The sequence below is a fragment of the Physcomitrium patens genome, chromosome 10, assembly GCF_059467195.1.
Source record: "Physcomitrium patens ecotype Gransden chromosome 10, ASM5946719v1, whole genome shotgun sequence".
NCBI lineage: Eukaryota > Viridiplantae > Streptophyta > Bryopsida > Funariales > Funariaceae > Physcomitrium > Physcomitrium patens.
In genome coordinates, this window is record NC_143419.1 from 8,641,798 (window position 1) to 8,661,589 (window position 19,792).

The window sequence follows — 19,792 nt, forward strand, 5'->3', positions numbered from 1 at the left end:
TACAACTCATCATTCACATTACTTCTTATGCGAATGAAATACAGACTACTAATCGTATATGATCACCACATTTATAATTTATCTTTCAACCACACAACGAAAGATGGTGCTTTCACAGCCAAAAGAAAACTAGTTAGAGTTCATAAAAAATGCTTCCAAAGCAAGAAACTGATCAGACGAAAGACACGAGAAGCAATTTCATAAGTTTCTAGCACAACTAATCAGAATGAAAGACAACAAGTTTGTTGGTAGATTGCGGAGAGGAGAGTACAAAAGAGACAAGCACCGAAACCTTCAAGCAAGCCATCAGTTTCCACTTTTGCATTTGCATTTGCGTTAACTGTGAAAGAATCCACAAGTTTCATGTGCAAAACAGGCAGAGCAATGGACCGAATTGGTGGGAACCAGTGGGTGCAAATAGGTGCAGCTTGTATAATCCTCACTGGTTTTGATTGTCACTGAGGAGGTGCAGCGCAGCATGAGAACGTGAAGCTGATTGCGGAAGACTGTGTGTGTGTGTGTGTGTGGTCTGATTGAGGCTAAATCCGAAACATAGTCGGCGATTTGAAGTTGTGAGCGGTGTCGTCAAAATCAGCCGCGAGTTCTGGACCAAAGGTTCTTCATCTCCCTCTTGCCTTTGTTCACAACGCGCCTCAGATGACTGGTGGCGATCCTGGATTCCATGGTGTCCTCCTCCGTCTGCAGTCGACCAATTTCCTCCGCACTTAAATCTGGCAGCTGCTTGCACCGATGAAGCAGCCGTCTAGCCGTCCGGCGAGTGTACTGCCAGCAGTTTTGGTCTCGGAGAGAGTAATCCGGGCTGTGGTCTGCTAGAATGGCGAGAATGTCTTGAAACCCTATTTCCTTGTCACCGCAGCGAATTGTGAAGAGACGGATGCTTTCCTCGGTTTCTTTGAACTTGGGGTCCACTGTGAGAATGATCCCAGCCTGGTGTGGAGGGTGGCCAGACTTCTCGGCTCGTATGAAAAGAGTCTCGCCACAGTCACGGCCACAGCGTAATTCCAGCACGAGATAGTCATGGTTGAGGACGGACGCCACCGCTAATGCCTCGCCGAGAGCGCTGACTCCCGACCCGGGTACCACTTTGTGCGGATTGTGAAACCCGTTTACGAACGACAGACCTGAGTTTCACCGGAAAAAAGGGGAAAAAAGGGAAAAAAAAAGAAAAAAGAAAAAAGAAACACACACACACACACACACACAATAACATCAGGTGACCGTCTACGACGAATTCGATAGCCGCGGCATGGCCACGCGCACAGCATTGCAGGCTCTCGACTCTACTCGGAACAATTGGAACGAACACGAGAAGAAGAGACGACGGACCTGACTGGCAGTAGTGTATGTGTTCCAGAACGGTGCGCTGCTTGCAAATCTTCTCGAATTTGGCGGCTCCGAGGCTCTCCTCGACACGGTTGCGAATCACTCCGTCGATGAGCTGCCTGGAGCTGTGCTGGTACTCTCCGAGAGTTGTAACCCCGGTCATGTCGAGGATGTCGAGACCTCTTCGGGCAAGGGAGCGGCCGAACCCATCCAGCACGGACTTCCCCGATCGCTTGTGCCACTCAATTTCAGAAGCCATGGCGATCCGGGGCACCTTGTCTACTCTTCCACCATGCTATCACCCGTGCGCTTCCAGAGATCCTCTCCCCCTCTCTTACTGTGCCGATTGTTCCTTCCGTCCGTCCCTAGCAAATCGGCGCATGGCGACAGCGGGGGCTGGTGAAGAAGACGAAGAAGAAGAAGATACAGAGCAGGAGGAATCCTGAGATGCGAAGAGGCTCGGGCGCTGTGATTCCATAGCTTCCTCTTGGTTGCGTCAATTGGGTTCCATGGCCTGGCCCCATCTGCCCGGTTGATCGCGAAACTGCCGTAAATCGAGCTGATCTTCGACATTCACAACCGCCACAACCACGCCGGCATCGACGATGACGACCACCGGTATAACAGGTCGAGCCGATCGAGCAGGTGGTGTTGCTTGATTGGACCTCCCCGTAAAGCTCCACGCCCATCGTCCATTCGCTCTCATTCTTTTCATTAAAAACTATTGTGATGTGATTTTGGTGGGAAGTTCGAGAATTGCTTTTTCTCATGCTAGTGTCCTACAATATTCTTTTGGTGCAGGTTTCAATGTGATGAGGATTTAGCGGTGTCTTTACTATACATTACATTGATCTTGCAAATATATATGTACACACATGATATTGTTGAAATAAACTTATAGAGGTTATGGTTTAAGAAATAAAAGTATAGAATAAGAATAGTTTACCAAATTGATTGGCAATTAGTGTTTTTTAAAAACATTGATGAAGTTTGTTTATGAGTAGTTTAATGCAATAGTTTTTGAATTTTCTTTTCATTCAATTGAGTTGTTTTCAGGGAAACTTAATCCAATTGTAAAAGATTTGACAAGTTTTTCAGTTTTGGTATTGTAAGTAAACTATGACTTCAAAAAACTAATAAACATAGATAAAATTTTAAAAAGATATTTAAAATGTAATTTTATCTTATTTTTAAAATATGTCTTATTTTTAAAATATGTGTTATTTATAATTGATTTAGAATTCTAATTAAATTGAATTACAAAACTCAATCACAACAACTAAAGATTACTTAAAGATTTACTTGCATCAGAATTTAAGTTAAATTCTCTCTTAGAATTGTTTTTAGAGTTATTATTGTTATTATACCACAATCATTTAATAATCTTTTTTTAATCTTACACAGATTAGTAGGAACATTTACTAATAAATGTACAATTTCAGAAATTATTATATTTTCTCTGTTGTGTAAATCATTGTAATATAAAATTATAAAAATAAATTATAAAAATAATAAGTTTTGCCTTTCTATACATGTAAGCTTACAAATATTTAATAAATTTATAACCAATGCATTAAAAATTAGTCCTTCTAATAAATAACTATAAATATAACTATATAGATGTATATAGTTATATATATACATATATATATATATATATATATATATCTATGTTTATTTTGTTTTTAGAGTGTTGAATTGTTTTCTGAAATTCACAAACATACACATAAGCATACATTTATTTATCTTCACATGAAAATAATTTATAATAGAATTTTTACAAAAAAAATAAATATTTGGAGTTTATGGATCTACTCCAAAATTGGGAACACTTATGAATATTATACATAAATTATATATTAAAGGTTCTACCTCACTTATTATTTTCTTGATGTTAGAGGTCAAAAATACAAGAAAAATTCTGATCTGAATGATTTGACTACATTTTCTTAAGTAGAAATTGGCTATAAAGAGAAGACCTAATAGTAAGGTTGGTCCATTATAACCACAAGGTTTATAGGTCATATTGGGCTGCAATGCAGGAGTAATGAAATATTAATTGTTTAATTTGAGATTCAAGTTCTATTATGTTGAGACATGTGGTTTTCCACTCTCTCCCTTTCCCTTACTTTAGCCCATTCTCCTCTAAGGATAACTTTCCTTTGGACTACTCTCATTACTGTTTGACTGTAAGCTACCAAATTCAACAAAGAAATGTTGAAAATTTTGGACCTAACCAAAATCTCTATTCAAGTAAATATTCAATTCTCATAATAAACCTCTCTTGTGCCTAGTCCACAGATTAATTCTAGGTCATGGATTAAAAAGCCAAAAGTTTCAAGTATTAAATAATGTCCACTTCTACAAAGTATTTCACAAACCTTGTGTCATTCAAAAGCATTCACTACACACATATAACTTTTGCCCAAAAGGTTGAAGGGGTGAAATTAATACAACACACATTGAGTGGTTCATACTTCCACATGAAGTGGCACCCACCCGCCTCATCCTCCACAACCATTTTCTGCTCCAGGTTTTCCACAACTGGGTCTTCCAGCTCAGTAAAAAGAAAATCACGAAGATGACAGTGTAGCCTCTCATATATCATCCAGAGATGGCCTCAGTTTGGTTATGTTGTGATCTTCTATTGTAATTGCCACCAGTCTGATTAACAGAATCAAATCCATGACAGAGTTTCTATAACGATTGCAACTATGTTTGTAGGCATTGTCACATACAGCATCAAAGGTACCATCAGCGTCTTTGTAGAGATATAAAGTTGTTCAATACGTTGAAGGTGAGGATTGTTCAATACTTTGTATGAAGGATTACATGAATCCGCAAGAATTCTAGTTTATAAAAATCTGGCAAAGCAGGGAGCAGGAAGGGAATAAGAGGCGATCACATGAGCTGGTGTGAAGACCTAAAACAGAAGCAGAGGCAAGTGGTGTCGAGACAGCGTCGGTAGCTTGAGCAGAACCATAATGCAGCTCTGACACCTTTCATGACTCTGGGTTGGACACCTTCTACAACTCATTGTGCGAATTGGAACAGCAAGCCAGATTGAAAATGAATACCTACACCACCTACAATGAATTGTTTAGAACAAAACTTTCTTCTTCTTCTCTAGCAGAGGTGGGTCGACGTCGATTCCCATGTTGGCTGCTGTTCCGGCCACGATTCTCATGGCAGACTCGATTGTTGTGCAGTTCAAGTCTGGCAGCTTCTCTTGAGCGATCGTCCTGAGCTGATCGATGGTAACCTTGCCAACCTTAATTTTCTGAGGGTCAGTTGATCCCTTCTCAGCACCTACACATCGATGATGCGATTATTACTTGCAGGCTGAAATCAAGGCCAACTAAGAATGTAGACTATTCCGCGGAAACTGATAAGCACTGACACCTCGACCTCTGCTTCCTTAAAAAGGGCATTCATACATATACCATGGGTATAGATAACCAGGATGATTTCTAGAGGGAAACAATCACGACTCAAAGGAATTTCGATATAGGGCTCAAAAGATAAAAAGGCCTCTCGTGAGTCGGCAAATATCATTTAGAAAAAGAAAAAGAAAAAGGAATTCAAATTAAATGTTTTTCTAGATTTATCATTCAGCATGTAGATGCAAAAAGAGATACTTCCATTTGACTGCCCATTCTAAGGCTGTGTCAGCAAAGCAATGGGAACACACACTTAAACTTGTAGGTTTTATTTTGATGGTAGATAACCAATGAACTCCAATGGCTTATTTCGACACTTGTGTCTAACTGTATACAATGATATATATAGATTCGAAGAGAATACAACAAGAGGTATAATACAGAGGAAAAAAATTAGGAGTTGACACCATTATCCACAGCAGTAAAGCGTTGCAGAGCATGTAGCATGAAGCCAGAGAGGGCCTACCTGCTGCTTTCAGGAGAAGAACAGAAGCCGGGGGTGTCTTCAAAATGAAAGTAAAACTCCTGTCCTGCAAAACATGATTGCAAAAGAAACTCCAATAAACCACACTTGTGTCTGTAGCAGGCATAGGATTCTCATTGGTTCGGCGAGTGACAAGTGAAAGCCCAACGAGCAGTTCTTCAACTGTATCTCCACGTGAAAAAAACACAAATGAACAAATAAAATAGCATTCGAATCCAACCATGGACTAATGGGAATCACCCGAACTTATCAAGACACGATGAGAAGGTAGAGTCTCTTACATCATAAACTGTAATTTCGACGGGAATAATGTAGCCGGGCTTGTCTGCAGTCTTCGCATTGTACTCCTTGCAGAATGCCATAATGTTAACTCCCTTGGAACCAAGAGCCGGACCTACGGGTGGTGCAGGAGTGGCCTTTCCAGCCTCCAAGGCCAGCTTCACAAGTCCAACCACTGCAATCCCCACAAACGCCCAACTCCATCAATCTCCCAATAAAACCACAAGACCCACCCAGCCACCGCATTAACCAGAAACTAAACGCGAATTCAACCTACCCGTGACCTAGTTTTTCACAATTTACCGCATTCTCAATGCTAACAGTCCTCAACCACGGAATCAGCCCGAATACCTTTCTTAGCCTTCCCAGCAGGCTTGGGTGGCGCCATAGAGACGACCTGGAGTGACTTGCGCACAGGAATTGAGACGCCGCGCATCTCCACAGCCCTGAATGCGCCATTGTTGATCCCACACGACGAAGAAGAAAGCCCGGCTGTGTGACCCACGAAAGACCTCCTCTCAGTGTCCAGCCTAGTTGTGCCTGCGAATGCAGCTCTGCAAGTGGTCGCCATGATGCTACACAGCTGCAATGGCTCCCCCACAACCAACGCGATGGGAATCCGAGAGGCAGAGCTCGGAGTTGAGCTGCAACTGGAGAGAAGTCTACGGTGAATGGTCCGGGAGCACTTCATGAAGAGCAGAGCTTGTTGGATAAGGCAAGCTCAACAATAGGGGATGATGTTCTGTGCACCTCTTCCGGATATGATCCCGGTTCTCAATAGAAACTCCCTCTGCGAAATCCCAAACTACTAATTCACGTCATCCTGTTATCCGGATATAATCAGTATATTGAATGGATATCAATAAAGGCTCTTTCAGTCCCCCCCCCCCGTCTGCACGGAGCTGAAGAAGGCTTATCAAGTTAGGTTTCCTTCGGAGTTGCGGGCCAATTTCGAGCTCCGTTGCTAAGAATTTTTGTTTATTGCACTGAATTGTTGGAGAGCGATTTCCACTGTCGTAGTACAGTATAGCACCATGGTGAGTTGTTGCGATCCTCTACTTAAGGGGCTTTCCATGAGATCTACAGGATGGGAGTCTAAGCAACTGGCGAGCACTTTGATTCCGTCACTCACTCCTGGATTTTCATCTTCGTCGCTTCGTGGTGTGAGCAATCGGGTTACTATGGCTATGGAGATGCGGAGAATTTTTGCAAGGTCCCTGCGCGGGGCCTCGCACGTTGTCGTTGCCGCTATGGCGACCTCGAAGCCCGCTGAGAATGGTAGGATGGGTTTATGTTTGTTTGATTCCGTTTTGAGGTGGTATACGGATCGTTTTTTTTTAAAAAAGTTCTTTACCCGCGGTGGATCTTCTCTGTTTCTGGAGTAGCTCAATTTAGTGCTGGCACTGATAATTGTGTTGATTTTGTTTTATTTTGCATTAAATTTGAATATGAGGAAACTGAGATCGAGGTAGGAGTTGAGGTGCTCTTGGTGCTTGAGTTGGTGTAGTCCAGTCAACTTGTATGAAATTTGAAAGAGTTGGATGGGTTGTTGGAACGGGACTTTGCATCACAAGGCAAGGCTTCACTGCGGACATATGGAGTGGAAGAATAAGACGAGGGAAAGAGAACAAGCAGGGTGTTGGGCCAATTAGAGCTATGGGGGATGAGACAATGTGGATCACCGCTTCCAGTGCAGTTGCTCTGGTAGTAGCCCTCGCAGCTTTCGCTGCTCTCGGAGGGTACTTGCTTTCGATGGGTGTGGACAACGAAGAGCGTGGTGAAGTGAGAGATCTATCAAAACAGTCGCCCTCTATTTGATTCTAGTTTGTTATAGTTCATGTGGTCTCCCGCTTGAGTACTCTTTGATCTGCTACGACTTTTTATGGTTTGAACTACTGTATTAGTCCTGTTTGAATGAAGACATTAGTTTCCCTGTCATATTTTGAATTATGAAGTAGGTTTGCATTACTTTGTTTCACTCTTAGATAGATCCAGAATGCTGAAAGTGATGAGGACATCACTCGAGTCTTCATTTCCGACTATTTTTAAGTATTCGTTCGTAGCTTGATCCCGGGGAAGATTGTTTGCTGATTCAAGTGAAGGCAACTTCCTAGATACCGATCACATCATATATGCCTGGACTAAAGCTTATGTCTTGATGTTTAAATTTTGGTGTCGATGGTATAGGTAGAGAAGATCGAGAAGCTGAAAGAGCAAGGCGTGTACGAAAATCCAGAGCGGACTCAATATGAAGACCAAGGGGTAACTACACGCACTCGGAAGCGTCGCATCAGCAAGTACTAAATGCATTCTGTATTGCCGCTTTAATCGTAATCTACTGGAATTATTTTCAAGTTTTAGTGCAGACTTTTCTTCCATCTTGAGGTTGTTCCTAAGTTTTCCGCAACACAGGATAGTCATATCGTTCAGTGCTTGTGTAACAACCTTTTGTAAATGAATGTGCTTCCAACACATGAGAACCTTGCATTACGGACATATCACTGGTATTTTGTGTGGATTCGACGATACTGGTCATGTCGTCTGAGAACTGCAGCAGTGATTTTCTATTGATATTGGTAGGCTACTGTTATCAACTCCCATTTTAACCTGTTTTGATTGAACCTTTCAGAGAACAGCTTTTTTCTTTTGCTAACATGATATCCGAAGTAGAATACACACTATCTACGTTGTTTTGTACTTGAGCCCAATGATTGCAGGCTCCTATGTATCCGTACCAAAAATGATGCTGTATTTAATCTACACCTACATTCATAACGATCTCAATTAGTCATTGTAATAGTTTTTCACAGAGAGAGCCAGGGTTGTTGAAGAGGTGCAGAACATGAAGGAGTATCTTTCAAGTATGAAAGGGTGGGGGTGGAAGTCCCATTGTGAAGGGGCATAACCTGAAAGGGTAACAATTCCGAGGATGAAACACTAAAGACGCAGCTGAACAATCGGTCAACTTCAACGTTTCTTCGCTTAAGCTCGCATAGCGCACACCAAATTTATTTTCTGTTTTTATCCACATCGCAATCCTACAATTACTATGTTCATCTCTTGACATAAAATTTACAAGACCAGCTTGCGAGGGAGAAGCCAACGTAGCGAGGTATGAAGGCATTCAGCACAATGGATCTTACACGGCCCAGACATTACGTTATTCTCCCAGATTAGATCGCACATGTACTCCACGATGGAGCTCATCTACCGAAACCCGGAACGAAATTCGCAACGATCCCAAAGGAACACAGCTCGGGAGAGCCAGAGCTGTCACATTAGCCGTCGACAACAGCCTCAAAGGCAATCTCAAATTGCTCCATGCCAATCCCAAAATCAGTGCTCAGCTTGAGAGAGTTTATTGTGAGTGCAGATTGAGGGGAAGCCGGACGTGCACTATTAACTGCCCCTGTTCGACGAAGTGGAAGAGCTGTGGAATCGAGTGCGAGTGCCATGGTTTCTGCTGCAATAGCTTCTTCTATACGCCTCGATTGAGCATTCGCCTTGGAGAGGAGCTTTACACGAAGACTGATCTATCGCGGTACAGAATTGCCTTCGTGATTTGTGGTAGGATTATGACGGTGCCTGAATATTGGCGCTACCATGAGAAGATGATCCATCGAGCCGTGCGGCACTATGGGTTCTCTGTTTCGTGGCCAGGGTTCGCCCATGGCCTCCCTAGAAACCCTGATCTGGATAAATATGCAGTTGATCCCTTTGAAGATATGACGGGCGCTGTCAACCATAGCTGCGAACCGAACATTATCGTTGAAGCTTGGTAAACTGCATATCAACCGCAAAGCAAGTGTGTTTTGAGTGCAGTCCATTCTCTTATTTAGTTCAAAAGTTGAATGTATTGACAGGAATTCGTGTTAACTAATACTGTGCAGCTGGGTGAACGGAAAATTGTACGCTGTTGGGCGGGCGATACGTAACATCATGGCCAAAGAGGCGCTCACTGTCGATTACAAGTAAGTAAAAGTTCTTAGAGCATGTCTTTGTCGTTGCAGAGAATCTTTATGCTGTGGGTTCATCGCGGAGAAAGGCAGCAAGTTCATGAAACTGACCACTGTCCACTATGAGAGCAGCGTTTCGCTGCTGCAGGAACAGCATGCCATCACCGAGAAGGCGCTGCAGCAGCTCTATGAAGATCTCGCCGCAGCGGAGCTAGCGGGGGCCAATTCAGTGGAGCTTGAAATGCGGGTGATTCGGAAGGAGATTGAGAATGGGAAACTAAAAGCCAACATCGAGCTCATGATCACAGCCGTAGCACGATTAAGGGCTTCTCTTTCTGAAGCAACGACTGCAAATGATGGGAAGGTGTCCGAAGTGATGAAGTCCCTATGCTCTTCATTGGCAAAATTCGTTCGAAGAATTCGCACTCTCTTTTCTTGCAAGTCGAAAGGTGTCGATGAGGAGCTGGCGAAGGGCACGATTGAGAGTTGTGAGAGTTGTGAGACTAGTTCTGTGCTCATGCCCAGCGCCAGATCGGAGAACACTTCGAATTTCGATACTCCTCAGAGTCAGAGTGATCCTCCTCCCGCTTCCACAGTGCCTCAGGTACCAAGCTTGATGAAACCACCACGTCCAAGCTTCTTGTTTGGTTGATGTTACCCACAACCAGCTTGCCATCGAGAAAAAAAATAAACATGGGATTGAAAAGGTGCGTCAACATGGGGTTGAAAAGGTGTGTTTAGGGATGGGCGGAATCTCTACACGAGGCTTAGAGATTCTACTGTCCAACAGAGAGTTCGCGCCACGGAATTATGTGGCTCCAAAGCATACAAGCTATCGAAGCTCTTAAGAGCAGGTTTTTTGTATCTTAAGGATACCCTGTGCAGAGTCATGGTGGGAAAGCGTAGTACATGGTGATCAGATACTGTCATACTTGAAAGCAGAGATCTGAAGCTGAAACGTAGATATGGCTGGCTAATTTGAACGATTATCTGCTGCTCTCAAACGGCTACCGACTTCAGAGACACGAGCAAAGTGCATTGTGCACAAAACGGATGTAGTTGCCAAAAACCAGAGAAACTACACAATCTCTGGAGGGGAAATCTCTGCTGTGTTGATCCAGGCATGGCCTCAAAACTTGGTAAGCATCTCTTAACCTTGACATTGGCAGTGACGATTATCAGCTTCTGATTGTGATCTTGAAGAGGAATGAGACGAGGATGTAATAAGGCGATCAGTCTAGTTCAGGATTATTGCCATGATTTAACATCCTGATTTTGTGAGTATTCGGTTGTCGACACAGATATCTTCGCCCAACTGTGCAAGCTGGCAATCAAGCTCTCAAGGTTTCTGCTGTCGGCACAACCAATCCTCCTCTGAGGCAGTAGCCCTTGCATTTGACTACAAGCGAGCAATACATGACATGAATTGAAGTCATAAGTTCGGTGACCCACCAATGTGCAGTGTTGGCAAGGTTTGTGTTTGCTCAGATTGCTATGTTTCTCCACAAACTGGTTTCTCTTCGAAGGTTTTTTAATGCTTAATTCGACTCTTGTGCAACAATGACAAACGTGTAGTGGATCCATGTTGCAGATCATGGACTTGAAGTCATCTTTTTCACATGATTGTTGAGTTTTGGAGGTTCAAACTCTGCACAAACTGCACAAGCTTAGCCACTGGGTTACTACTGATTCCAATCCTCATGCTGGTGTTGCTGCATCCACAAGCCTTTTCTTCAAGCTTGAGAATAATACTTTGCCTGATGGCTTGAAATGTGAGGCATTAGGCCACAGTGTCAATCTAATTCAGCTTCCCTGGCCACTAATGGTTTCCATGAGTCTTAATGTGTGGACAGTGATGGATTATCAAGAGCTACATGTAACATGGAACTTAACTAACACTACATATATTAATAAAAGGGTAAAAATGATTTTATTGATTAATTTGTAACCCTTTTATATTCAGTAATTGCATGATATTTTATTATTAATTATTATTATTATTTTTTTAGAATTGGAGGACAAGTTGATTTGATGCTTCATCCATGGAAAAATTAATATACTATCTAAGTTCCTTTGTACATATAATTTTTAATTTTAGTACTCTATAGTTTTAAATATTGATTCATGTTTTATGCTATGATTCAAAATCAAATTTATCTATGCTTAAGAATCTGAACAAGTACATAAATTAAGGAATTTTGAGAAGTTTTACCAATACATGGTAAATTTTAAATATATTCATTAAATCTTTTACTAAAAAGTGAGTAAAGTGCACCATGTTATTGATAATTTTATATGTACAGTCTTGATCAGGTTAATTCATTATTAAAAAAGTTAATAATCTAAAATAAAAAATACTAACATAGTGAGTAATAGTTAAGTTACTAGTTAAATTACAAAACAATTATTGCCAGTTAATTTAATTTAATTTATATAATCAATCAATAATTCCATTCATGATAAAAGGTTTTCTGGACACTGGCAATAAATAAGTTGAAAACTCTTCCTATATTCATCAGTAATAAACTACAGTATTCTATTAAATGAGCGCCATCACTTCGCCAGTTTTCTTCATTCTTAGTCAACAAAATGTAAATCAAAATATATTCAAGCAGTCCATGTTTAGGTATCGAAGGGATTTAACGATGTCCTGTGTTGGATCATCAGCCACTAGTTAAATGTTTCAAACGTACTAAAATTATCGGTATCAGTTGAGTTTAGAGCCATCGTGCTGTGGTTGACTTGGATTTTTAGCAGAACGCATGTGTCATATAAGTTGCAAGCACACTTCTACAAATCATCCGCCTAAACGAAGACAAACAAAAAGGCAGCGGCTGCAATACATGATCCAATTCAACAGCTTTCCAAAGCAACAAAAAGACAACGAAACATGGAAAACCCACACTGCAAAATCAAGACAATTTCTAAGCAAGGACCTCGCTATCACAAACAGCATTTGTATCATATATATAAAACCAGTTCCATTTGCTCAATACAAAGGCCCTGATACCTTTCAAAGCACAGCCATTCTTGGCGTTTGTGTTTTAAGTTTGATCACATGAACGCCATGGAACACTTACCACGAAACTAAATGACTAAAATCCACCTTCAAAAGTTATTAGCAAACTTACTCTTAAACAAAGCGATGACAATCTATTGGTTTGCATCATCTTCGGTCCGGATATCCATAGCAGCACTGTTGTCTCCAGCTGTAGCTCCTTGTTGCAATTCTATAACAAGCCATCGTACTGCTTTGCTCATTTGCTCCAACCTCAGGGCACTCAAGGAAGGAATCGCCACCCTGTTGTCTGCCGCATCCTGACCTGGTTTTCCAACTTTTGCCGTCACAGAGCCTGTTGCTTCGTCCACCAAACACTCCGACCCTATTCTAAGTTGCAAGTACTCCTGCCAGGAAATGGTAATATCAGGCCTGACATTATAAACCCTAAACATGAGAGAACTCGAAGAAGCCAGGTTGGAATCACTTCAGTTGACAGAAACAAAAAGGAACTCAATCATGCACAAGAATGAGGGTACACGGAACACACCCAGAAGTTTAACAGTAGCGAAAAAGATGCAGAGCTGAGCTAGTGAAAAAATATTGATCAGTAAAGAATTTATCTAATTCTGCAAACATGATGAAGAAAATACCACAAACTCTTGAGTCTGATCACACGCAGCGTGGAACAACTGCAAGTTGTTGTAGAACTGCTCCAAAGCAGCATCTGTTTTCGCGGTCCTCCTTCAAAGTTTCAAAATTTCAGAACAACTGCCTACCCAGTATTTGTAGTACATACAAGCAAAATACGTGCAATACAATCCTGCCAGCACTTAATACCAATTATAGTTCTTGCTCTAAACAAACACAAGGAGCTTAGTTAAATTTTGAACAAGGCACGTATAAGAAAAAACTAAACCTAATCAAGTTTCAACTTTTAAGCCCAAACCACAAAGTAATGTTTGAAACAATTAGGGACTCGAGAAACGTGCACTTCACGAAAATAGTCACGTGATTGTTAAAATCCGAGCCGTGACGAAGTGCTTCAACACATGGTTACACCGCCAGATGTGGGAATGAGAATGCTTACGCGAGATCGGCAGTACCCTTCGCATCCAACACATCCGATGCCGCACTTATCAGAGCCTGCAAAAACAAAATAGTGCGCCGAATTTACAGCTTAACGATTACCCAAATTCGCCAAGGAACCCACAATTCCACTGGTGAAGAGGAAGGAAAGCATTCACACCTGGTACGCGTTCTGCAGGTTTTGAACTAGGTGGTCCATGTTGAGAAGTGAGCAAACGCCAATCGTCACCACGGAACAAACGAACTACTCTCGCCTCATCAGCAGGCGGCAGAAAGAGAACAAGACCAGGATGATGATGATGATGATGCTACACAAGTGGTAATCCTGGAGGCAAATGCAGACTCGATGCCCATTCCGACAAATTTACGGCATCCTGGGTCCACGGCGACACCTGCCCTGCGTATGTCGGCGGGTGATTCAAAGCGAGGAAACCCAAACCGCAGGAGCAAGTGCAGGTGCGAAGGGGAACCATAAAGAAGAAGAAGAAGAAGGGGTGGAGAAGGAATGTGGAGAATCCTGCAGACCTGCTTTGCTGCAATTTGCAAAGCAAGTGAGCAGCAGAAGAAGAAGATGAAGTAGCAGTAGAAGAGGAAGGGGCAGCATCGCCGCGATGCCTCTCTCTTCTCTATTCCCTTCCCTGTTCCTTTTGCTTCACTTTTCCTTCACTCTTTGCTTTGCTTGTGTTTGTGTTTTGTGGTCTCCACTCTTACATCTCATTTCATGTCCATCGTATTCCATTGTTTGTTATTCCATTGTTTTCTTGTTTGTATGTATGTATTTTTTTGATGTAATTATGTTATGTTGAAAATGAAATTATGCTGAATTTTTGTGAGATGAATTTCAATGTTTGTTTTTCTTCAAGGCAATTTTTACTTCAAAAATGTTTCTATTCAAATCCTATCAGAAGACATTTATATATATATATATATATATAGTTTTATTTTTAAATCTGATAAAGTATATATATAATTGTTCATATTTTTTTAGTTGATTTATATGTTATAAGCATGATCCTTTATTTTAATTATTTTTATAATACAAAAAATTATATGTTTTTAGAATATGTATATGCATATATATATATATATATATAAAAATTTATGACTATTATTTATTATTATTTAGTAATTGTTGAATTTTATTTTTAAAAAGTATTATAAATTGTTACACATATGTGAACAAACTATAATCACAAGCACTACTAACATTCTAAATCTTTTTAAAAAGATCATAGATATTTGTATAAATTCTTATGGATCTTTGGAAATCTTTGAAATCTTTCATAAAATTCCAAAATCTTCTATAATTAATTAAAGATTTCTTAGGATCTTTTTTAATATTATAAAAAAATTATATTTTCTTAAAACTTGTCCTTGTCTCTTAGAAGTTTCAAAAGAAAATTCTTTTTACTTCTATAATAATCCATAATTCTTAGAATCTCTCTTAAAAGTTTCTACATGAGCAAGTTAATAACATATAATTAAATTGATAAGATTAAAATTGATGCTTTCTTTTGCAATAGGATTTTGCATTGGTTTTTTGCTGTTCTAGAATTCTTTTTGGTTGTACTTTCATTGTTACATATAGCTCTCATAAACAATTTGTCAAATCTTTTGCTATAGGATTATCAAATTTTGAAAAGTTAAAGATATTAAGTTATAGATGATAACTATAATTAGCATAGAATCATGATTGTTGAATAGATGAATATATTATGTTATTTATGGCAAACTTTGTTAATAGCAAAAGAATTGACCAATCATCTTGGTAATAATTTATGATGCATTTCAAATATTGCTCAAAAACTTGATTCATTTCTTTTATTTGTCCATTAGTTTGAAGATGGAAAAACAAAGATAGTTTTATGTCCATCTTAAATAATTTTTCTTTAAATCTTGATATAAATTGAATCCATATATATATAATATAATATTCCTTGATAATCCATAATAGTAATAAATATTATCAAAGATAAGTTTAGTTATTTTTTCACATATAATACATTTTTTATATCGTACAAAATATGATATATCCATAAAAAAAATCTACTATCAAAATTATAGAATCATAAGAATATGAGATTAAAAAATCTGTAATAAAATCCATAGAAACAAAAGACCATGATTGTTCTAATATAGGTAATGGTTAAAAAAAGTCTATAAGATTAATGAAGAAGAGTTCTCAATCTTAAATAGATCTCACATGATTATACAAAGTATTTAATTGCCTTTTACATTTGAGACTATCAAAAATCTTTTTATATTAACTCCAAAGTCTTGTTGTATCTAAAATATCTTGTAATTGGGAAATTAAAACAAGCTTGAAGAACATGTAGTCGTGCTTTATCTTTTCAAACATATAAGCATCTCTCAAAATAAAGAAGATTGTTTTTAAATTCAAACTTCGAAGTATCATGAGATTTAGAAGAATTGTTTGTAATATCGTGAATAAAAACATTTGACGACATACTTGATTGGACTTGATCAAGAAGGTTGAATCAACATTTAACATTGATTTCATTATTTGAAGATAAAATTTCTTTGGCTTCAAAAGAATAGTTTGTTGTTGATCAAGATGTTTCTTTTGGCACAAGATAAGAATGTCTAAAAAAAACATCAAATAAACATTGTTATTTTCTTTGCTCACAAGTAATATTGAATATAAATTTTGATAAAAGAATGTTCTAATAAGCTTATTGATGATTCAAAATGCATATTAATATAATGCATTTGAGATTCTTCCAAATAATAGTGCTATTCTTTAAATAAATCCATAATTACAAAAAGTTCTTTGTTGTGGATGTTATAATTGATCTTGATTGTTGAAAATTTTCTTGAATAAAAATCTACATGGTGAAATTTTTCATTTGCTTCTATTTGTGACAATACCTTATCGAAGACAAAGTTCAATATATTTGTTTTTATTAAAAATACTTTAAAATTAAAAATATTTAAAAAAAGTTGATCTAATACAAGATTGGTGTAGAAGTAAAAAATATCTTTAAAACTTCAAATGTTATTTTAGCTTCTTTGATTTACTTAAGTTTGAGTTTACAAGTCAAATGTATAAGTGGAGCTATGACTTGAGAAAAATTCTTGATAAAGATTTCATAGTAATAATCAAATCTCACAAAATATTAGATATCTTTTAGTATTATTAAAAACTTCCAATTTATGATGGTAAGAACTTTCTTAAGATCCATCATAAGGCCATCATTTGAGATAATATATCTTAAAAAATTAACTTTAATTGTATTAAATATACACTTTTCTAACTTTACGTATAATCCTATATGTTTAAGTTTTTATGGCATACAATAAACATAAAATTTATGTTCTTTTATGTTCTTAAAATAGATTAAAATATTATTTAGATAGTAAATTACAAATTCATCTAAAAATTCTTACAAAACTTAATTAATAAGGTGTTCAAAAATAATTGGTGCATTTGTGAGTCTAAAAAGTATGATATTGTATTCAAAATTTTCATACATGATTCAAAATATAATCTTTCATTTATCTCTTTTATAATGATTATAATTTATAATTAATAAGCTTATTATCATTTTATATTAAATTGTAGATGGATCCAAATAGTAGTTGAGCTTTCTCTTGAAGGTTAATTGAACAATCATAAGAACAATGCTACTAAAAAATATTTGCATCTTTTTTTTCAAAAATATCTTAATAATCTTAATATTGGCTTAAAATATTACTTAAAGTCTTTTTATCATTAGAAATAGATATGGCATAAATAAAAAAAGATGATGTTTTTTTTGTTGCATGCATGAAAGCTCTTCCATCTACAAATGAAAATTTAGTTGCATTAGCCTTATGACTTTTTATTTGATTAAAAAATTCTTAATTATGCTTTGAAAAAAATAAAAATTATAGAAAATCTAATCTATCTAAGAATTATAATTTTTTAGTTATAATAAACCTAAAATAACTCTATATGAAGGAGTTTTAATTATATTCAATATTATTAAGCTATTATGATTATTTTTTGTTATATTTATAAAAAATATTTTATAAATAATATTTCTAAAAGATAATAAACAATCATTTGTGACTTCTATATGTAAAAATTTAGTTTTTTTATTAAAGATATTATATATCTTTTAACAAACTCTTCATCTAAAAAATATACTAAGACTCATAAATCTAATAAGACAAAGGTTTTGTGATATTTATATCATTAAAAAAACATATTTTGTAAAATAAGATAGAAGATCTGAGAAGAGAATATGACCTTTATTAGATATTGTACAAGATTTCAATCCTAAGATCCTTATTATAATTAAAAAAAACTTATTTTTTAACATATTATGTTTTTTGACAACCATACTTTTCATTTTATAATTGTATTTTTTTTTTGGACAATATTGAGCAGTATGCTCAAGTTTTCTACAATATAAACATAATCTATCTTAACAATATAAAGTTTTTTCTTGTTGAGTAAGAATTTCAAAATGTATTGCATCAATTTGTATGTCTTTTACTTCTAAATATATGTATTAAGAAGATGTTGATATTGCCATTGAATTGTAATAATGTTAAGACCTACTTAAACAATTTTTAAATCAAAATTCAAAAAGCCATTTATTACACTTCACAGAAAAGTTGATTACTTGACTTGATGGTTAAAAATCAAGTAATTACAACATCAATTTCTTTACTTCATATTATAAATTGTAGAAAAATTAATTGATGATTGCAACATCATTCTACTTGATATTAATTACAAGTTATCAAAATTATGAAGCATATAATGTTATTGATTAATTACTTTAAGAATATAAATCTTATTGATTGCAATAGAAATTGTATCATGTTTTTCATACATGGATTAAAATTTCACCAAAAAAATCTTTAAATTATCTAATATTAGATCATATTATTTTAAAAAAGATAAAAATCATAATAAAATAAAATTTAAAAGTAGTATTTTAATAAACTTTACTTATGATTTTAAAGTTGAATAGCCTTAAGATTGAAGTTCAATTACTAATTGTACTAAATTGATGAATTGTTAAAACTTTGATCTTATTCCATCAAACTTCTAATATAAGGCAGTTCTTGATTCTCTAATACTTGAATAAAGTTTGATCATAAGAGAAATAGTATGATTACATATAGATATTGAAGCAGCTCCAATCATCTCTATATTTTCACTTCTTATTAATTTTGTTGCTCTTTGTGGTAGTAAATTGAAAAAATACATTGCAAGCATTAGCTCGTTCATTTGTTTTTGTATTTTTGCTATTGCATTCTTCATTTCAAGAAATTTTTCCATGATAACATAATAAAAAAAATATGTCTAATATTACTTAATACAAATAGAAGAGAAGACTTGTAGATGAAAAAGCAAATAATCTACAACTTCTAATATATTAATTTAAAAATATTAATTTAATAGTAGATAATCTATAACTTCTAATATACTTATGTCTTATCAAAAAAGAAAAAATCTACTTTTAATTTATAAAAAAGTCAAAACCTTTAATATTATAAGTATATTTTATTAATCCATCAAAGATAAGTATTCAAAGAATATAAATAAATAAGTAAAATATTTTTAAAAGAAAGATGATAAAATATATATATATATATATATATATATATATATATATATATATATATATATGTATATTAAAAAAATTAGAATTATTATTTCCAAATATTAGAAAATTAAAGACGCTTGAAATTAAATAAGAAGCAAGAAAGAAATTAATAAGAATGAGAAAGATGTCACTCTTGCCTCTATATATTTTATCTAATTAAAGAATTATATGAAAATATTTTATAAACCTCCAACCCATGTCTACCTTATAAAACACATTTCTAATTTATAAAATAAGTTTCTTATATATACACATCATGTTAAATTTATACCACAAAAAATAAACATGTATAATTATTATAGATATACATACATATTTTAATAAATACCTATATGATTAGATAGAAATAGATAAAAGTAGATAAAAATAAGGTAATTTCATAATGCCTTTTAGAAACGCTTCTTAGAAGCTTCATAGACATTGTTTTGACTTTATATGTATTTGTAATTGATTGCTAGGTTAGAAACTTAGTGATTAAGTAAGCCATGTACTGGTAGCTTGTGGAACAAGCTAACTATGTGGCGCACATATAGAAAACTTACCTTACAAGTCAAGATACGTGTCTTACAAAGTTAACA

General features: G+C 36.3%; 5 protein-coding genes across 7 annotated transcripts; 2 read left to right on the top strand and 3 right to left on the bottom strand.

Moving 5' to 3' along the window:
* Positions 1–221: 221 nt before the first annotated feature.
* Positions 222–1,730, bottom strand: LOC112287238 (uncharacterized). Its single transcript, XM_024530059.3, has 2 exons — positions 1,348–1,730; positions 222–1,142 (listed from the first exon to the last, which is right to left on the bottom strand). Exons 1-2 carry the CDS (start codon positions 1,601–1,603, stop codon positions 592–594), a joined length of 807 nt encoding a protein of 268 aa, XP_024385827.1. The 5' UTR covers positions 1,604–1,730; the 3' UTR covers positions 222–591.
* Positions 1,731–4,131: 2,401 nt separating this feature from the next.
* LOC112287205 (uncharacterized) lies at positions 4,132–6,269 on the bottom strand. The gene is made up of 4 exons (XM_024529972.3): positions 5,899–6,269; positions 5,550–5,722; positions 5,251–5,314; positions 4,132–4,653 (listed from the first exon to the last, which is right to left on the bottom strand). Exons 1-4 carry the CDS (start codon positions 6,236–6,238, stop codon positions 4,445–4,447), a joined length of 786 nt encoding a protein of 261 aa, XP_024385740.1. The 5' UTR covers positions 6,239–6,269; the 3' UTR covers positions 4,132–4,444.
* Positions 6,270–6,831: 562 nt separating this feature from the next.
* Positions 6,832–8,043, top strand: LOC141045849 (uncharacterized). Its single transcript, XM_073536705.2, has 2 exons — positions 6,832–7,329; positions 7,735–8,043. Exons 1-2 carry the CDS (start codon positions 7,069–7,071, stop codon positions 7,849–7,851), a joined length of 378 nt encoding a protein of 125 aa, XP_073392806.2. The 5' UTR covers positions 6,832–7,068; the 3' UTR covers positions 7,852–8,043.
* A 135-nt stretch (positions 8,044–8,178) lies between these two features.
* Positions 8,179–11,444, top strand: LOC112287679 (uncharacterized). 3 transcript variants are annotated; one of them, XM_090253675.1, is made up of 7 exons: positions 8,179–9,325; positions 9,438–9,518; positions 9,636–10,107; positions 10,235–10,642; positions 10,805–10,975; positions 11,095–11,181; positions 11,357–11,444. In XM_090253675.1, exons 1-4 carry the CDS (start codon positions 9,123–9,125, stop codon positions 10,349–10,351), a joined length of 873 nt encoding a protein of 290 aa, XP_090109801.1. In that variant the 5' UTR covers positions 8,179–9,122; the 3' UTR covers positions 10,352–10,642; positions 10,805–10,975; positions 11,095–11,181; positions 11,357–11,444. The 3 variants fall into 3 exon arrangements, with proteins under 3 accessions (XP_090109801.1, XP_090109802.1, XP_073392661.2); XM_090253676.1 differs by having other exon boundaries at positions 11,095–11,142; XM_073536560.2 differs by having other exon boundaries at positions 11,095–11,444.
* Positions 11,445–12,444: 1,000 nt separating this feature from the next.
* Positions 12,445–14,127, bottom strand: LOC112287680 (mediator of RNA polymerase II transcription subunit 32). The gene is made up of 4 exons (XM_024530946.3): positions 13,751–14,127; positions 13,592–13,647; positions 13,155–13,245; positions 12,445–12,908 (listed from the first exon to the last, which is right to left on the bottom strand). The coding sequence occupies exons 1-4, from the start codon at positions 13,787–13,789 to the stop codon at positions 12,657–12,659; spliced, it is 438 nt and encodes a 145-aa protein (XP_024386714.1). The 5' UTR covers positions 13,790–14,127; the 3' UTR covers positions 12,445–12,656.
* Between the last annotated feature and the right edge of the window lie 5,665 nt (positions 14,128–19,792).

What these genes read in the sequence shown, in the direction of transcription:
- LOC112287238 (XM_024530059.3), bottom strand. Translation starts at nt 1,603, where the DNA reads ATGGCTTCTGAAATTGAGTGGCACAAGCGATCGGGGAAGTCCGTGCTG. An exon ending in CATACACTACTGCCAGTCAG is followed by an intron (nt 1,143 to 1,347) that starts GTCCGTCGTCTC and finishes GGTGAAACTCAG; the next exon opens with GTCTGTCGTTCGTAAACGGG.
- LOC112287205 (XM_024529972.3), bottom strand. Translation starts at nt 6,238, where the DNA reads ATGAAGTGCTCCCGGACCATTCACCGTAGACTTCTCTCCAGTTGCAGC. An exon ending in TCGAAATTACAGTTTATGAT is followed by an intron (nt 5,315 to 5,549) that starts GTAAGAGACTCT and finishes CATGTTTTGCAG; the next exon opens with GACAGGAGTTTTACTTTCAT. An exon ending in TCTTCTCCTGAAAGCAGCAG is followed by an intron (nt 4,654 to 5,250) that starts GTAGGCCCTCTC and finishes ATCGATGTGTAG; the next exon opens with GTGCTGAGAAGGGATCAACT.
- LOC141045849 (XM_073536705.2), top strand. Translation starts at nt 7,069, where the DNA reads ATGAAATTTGAAAGAGTTGGATGGGTTGTTGGAACGGGACTTTGCATC. An exon ending in ACAACGAAGAGCGTGGTGAA is followed by an intron (nt 7,330 to 7,734) that starts GTGAGAGATCTA and finishes TCGATGGTATAG; the next exon opens with GTAGAGAAGATCGAGAAGCT.
- LOC112287679 (XM_073536560.2), top strand. Translation starts at nt 9,123, where the DNA reads ATGACGGTGCCTGAATATTGGCGCTACCATGAGAAGATGATCCATCGA. An exon ending in AACATTATCGTTGAAGCTTG is followed by an intron (nt 9,326 to 9,437) that starts GTAAACTGCATA and finishes AATACTGTGCAG; the next exon opens with CTGGGTGAACGGAAAATTGT. An exon ending in GCGCTCACTGTCGATTACAA is followed by an intron (nt 9,519 to 9,635) that starts GTAAGTAAAAGT and finishes CTATGAGAGCAG; the next exon opens with CGTTTCGCTGCTGCAGGAAC.
- LOC112287680 (XM_024530946.3), bottom strand. Translation starts at nt 13,789, where the DNA reads ATGGACCACCTAGTTCAAAACCTGCAGAACGCGTACCAG. An exon ending in ACCTGCAGAACGCGTACCAG is followed by an intron (nt 13,648 to 13,750) that starts GTGTGAATGCTT and finishes TTGTTTTTGCAG; the next exon opens with GCTCTGATAAGTGCGGCATC. An exon ending in ATCAGACTCAAGAGTTTGTG is followed by an intron (nt 12,909 to 13,154) that starts GTATTTTCTTCA and finishes ATTTCCTGGCAG; the next exon opens with GAGTACTTGCAACTTAGAAT.